The following is a 3,661-nucleotide window of genomic DNA, read 5'->3' as shown; positions in this document are numbered from 1 at the left end:
AGCGTCAGCTTTAGCGTCAGAGCGCCAGAGGCCGAGCTGAACTTTCACTTTGGCTCAAACAATCGCCAGTTTGCAGGCCATAAACACGTAAGGCACGAAAAGCAAACAAAATAAATACACTCTGTATATAAAGCATGCAAATCTAGCGAACAGTTGTTTGCAGGTGTAAGAGCGTGCTTTTGTATTTGTATTTGTTTGCTTGAGCTTGAGTTTGTATTGGTATTGGGAGTGCAACGCGAAGCGAAGCGACGCGACGCCTTGACGAAGTCACAGGAAGTCGTTACAGGAAAAGGGTCCGACATCAAAAGCAGGCTAAGAGCAGCGCTTGCTTTGTGGGTCAAATGTGAACGTTGGCTAACAAAAAACTGGCAGAACTGTGCCAGCAACGAGCCAAAGTCAAACGCATTGACCACAAAGGTGTTCCAATTTTGGACTTTACGTATAAATCAGCGAAACACCGTCGACGAGAACTTGGCACAAATCCATTAACACTCACATTTGTAAGCAGTTGTGTCGCATGCAAAGCAAACGTTGTAATTGAAATCTATTTGGCCAAACGAGTAAACTTGGCCATCATGCAAGTCAGCCAAGAGCAAGACATCAGCTGATGGCATGTTAACAAAATGAACTTTTAATAAATACATTACGATGGCACTTTACGAGCTCGGGCTTGGCTCGGGCTACACCCCGTTCTGCAAAGTGCATTGGTTTAATGCAGCTCACCTCCCCCCCTTCGACATTACGTATACGCCCCGTACATTTATGGACAATCAACTTTATGGCCACACAACTTGAGCGTGTGTGTGTGTGTTTCTAGCTCACTGTTTATTGTCGCTTTGCACTTGTGCTTGACTTTTCCAAGATATTTTCCAAATCGAAGTTATGTGGTTTGCCACTCGACGTAGTTGCTGGGGTTTGCCTCTTGTTTTATTGATGTGCGCTGCAGCAATGTTCGCATCTAAATGGATCACTAAGAGCTCCTAAAGTCTAGCACAAATCAAATGGCAACAAAACTGCTTTCATAAATGTCACATTATAATTAAGTTTTCAATATTCCAATTGCTCACATATTAAGCTCAGACATTCTTCGTGCTTGACCAAAAAGTTGCTCACTCAACTTTGAATAAAGTTTATTGCCAGAGAAATTAAAACTTGATTTATGTATCAAAAGAATATATTGCTTTCCAAATGGCAACTATTTTTCTATTTTCTAAATTGATGAATATGAAATATCGTTTTCAGAGAGTTTAACCAACTGCATATTGTGGGAACGTAGCAACCTTTGGCTAATAACTCAACTGATGGCAATTTAATATAGCAATTTTATAGCCTCAGGGTCAGGCAAAAGAATGTGACATCAATGTGTAGTGTATGTACACACAATTTTAGCAATCACTGTGCAAGGTCAACAGTCAAATAGCAGTTAAAAATGTGTGTGTTTGACCGAGCGAGGAAAAAGAAGCGAAAAACAAATGAAATGAGGCAGCGATGGTATCTTAAAATGAAATAAATTACAGCGCACATCGCACAACGAGCTACGCTGCGTTGCGTTGACCCAAATGCGAAATAGGCAAAGCAAGAATGTCACTGGGAATGGAAATCAAAATAAAAATGTCAACAGCAAACAATGCGGGAGGAGTCTGTCACGGCCAGCTGATTATCGCTAATTGCGCTCGAGGAAATAGAAATTAAACGATCCGCAGTCAGGCAGCAGTCAGCAGGCAGAAAGTCGCATTTTTTTTGTTGAAATTAAATTGAGGTCAGTTTGCTTCTCGAATTAATTGCAGCAATAATTGTGCAGGACAAGGTTAAAGCAGCAGGCAACGCTGTGAATGTCAATAGAACATTTGATTTCTGTTTGTGTTCACACTCCAAAAACAATATTGGAGTTCAGATGAGAGAACGTCTCACTGGGTTAGAACGCACGGATGATGCCTGAGGTAGGCTATGACAATGTAATTGAATCCGATGAATATCACACTAACATCTAGATCTCTTTCTCTCTCTCCGAAACTCACATTCACATTCATTACCTGACAAGGTTAACAAAATTTCAGTTCTACGAAAAATGTTCGGTTTCGATAAAAAAAAAACCGCTAATTCGTACATCGTGCCACAGAATTCCGCCGCGAAGCTAGAACAGAAATCAACATCGAACAACAACAAGGATCCACTGAAGGAGCAAGTTGAAAACCTTAAAGAGAATCACTACGAACGCAGCAATATGAACAAATGTCCGCATTGCGAGAACATGGCCAAGAACTTTCTGTACTTGGAGAGTCTCATACGCAACAACTGTGACAAGAATCAAAAGTGCAGCTTGTGCCAATCGTCGCTGAAGTATCTACAGTATGTCAATCGCAACATAATGCAGGTCTTTGGCAATTTCGATTCGATTGTCCAGGCTGCACGAGTCTTCGCAAGCCAGTCACCGCCAACTCCCAAATACGCTGTGAAGAAGCCACAGATCCAAGAGCCACAACAGCAGCAGCAAGGAGTGAGAGCTCAAGGCGGTGCCTTGCTGCCAGCACAGAAGAGCGCTAAATTGTTGAAGACTGTCAAGTCACAGAAGTCGAAGAAGTCCATGAAATCATCCAAGTCGGCCAAGAGCGTGTCCAAGTCGAACAAGAACATGAGCAAGAACAAGAAATCGAAGATTGCTTCCAAAAGCCGTGTCCACATCGCCGGCCGTGGCAAAATGGTCCTCAAGAGTAAATACAAGTCCAAGGTGGCTGGCAAATCGGGCAAGTTATCAAGACAGATAAGCAAAGTCGTTCGCAGCGCCAGTCAATATCAAAACTTGCACTCCAGCAAGTCGAAGAAGCTGAAGACGAAGCAACGCTCCCATCCACAGCCGACGAGTATCAATTGGAATCTGCTCAAGCGAAATATGCCCAAGCGTATGAAAGCCCTTGGCGTCAATTAGAAAATCAAGTGGAGAACATCTTGTATGGAGAGACCAATTTTTGAATTGAAACCTTTTTGTACGTTTTATCAAAATTTTCAGTTTCAAATATATTCATTTATTTATTTTTTTGGTTTTAGTGCATCCAATTTTTCGCATGCGTCTGACAGCCTGCACACGCAGCTGTTGGCCATTTTCAATGTTGGCTTAAATGTCACTCACATATTTATGCTTATTATTTTGACGTGTCTCGCAATTTGCATAATTCGCTCTTTTGACCAGCCTAAAATCTGTTAAACGCGTTGCCCTTGCTCCTAGCTTTCTGCACGCCGTTTTCATAATTTTTGTCAAATTTTTCGCCAAATTACCAGCGGCAGGTCCATAAATGTTGCACTAAAGCCCCGCATTCTATGTTGGGGTTTATTATAATTTTGGTCGATATTTGAGGCGCATATTGTTGTGACGCTACTGAACCCATTAAGCAATAGAGCTGAGTGCAAATAGGCTTAGCTTCAACTATTTTAGAGAAATTTAAGAGTTGGATTTTTGCATACTCTAAGAATACTATAACTAATATACCAATATACTGATATATCAAAATACTAATATACCAAAATACTGATATACCAAAAGACTTATACACCAAAATACTGATATACTGATATACCAAAATAGCAAATATACTAATATACTGATATATCAAAAATATTGATTATACCAAAATACTGATATACTAATATACCAAAATACTAATAT

The 3,661-nt window shown here is 40.6% G+C and overlaps 1 protein-coding gene across 1 annotated transcript; it reads left to right on the top strand.

Annotated features, from left to right (window-relative positions):
• The first annotated feature begins 1,799 nt into the window (after nt 1–1,799).
• Nucleotides 1,800–3,029, top strand: LOC117575906 (uncharacterized). Its single transcript, XM_034260350.2, has 2 exons — nt 1,800–1,940; nt 2,042–3,029. Exons 1-2 carry the CDS (start codon nt 1,929–1,931, stop codon nt 2,924–2,926), a joined length of 897 nt encoding a protein of 298 aa, XP_034116241.1. The 5' UTR covers nt 1,800–1,928; the 3' UTR covers nt 2,927–3,029.
• Nucleotides 3,030–3,661: the final 632 nt, after the last annotated feature.

This window comes from Drosophila albomicans, chromosome 2R (assembly GCF_009650485.2).
Source record: "Drosophila albomicans strain 15112-1751.03 chromosome 2R, ASM965048v2, whole genome shotgun sequence".
Classification (NCBI taxonomy): Eukaryota; Metazoa; Arthropoda; class Insecta; order Diptera; family Drosophilidae; genus Drosophila; species Drosophila albomicans.
This window is presented reverse-complemented; position numbering and strand designations above follow the sequence as displayed.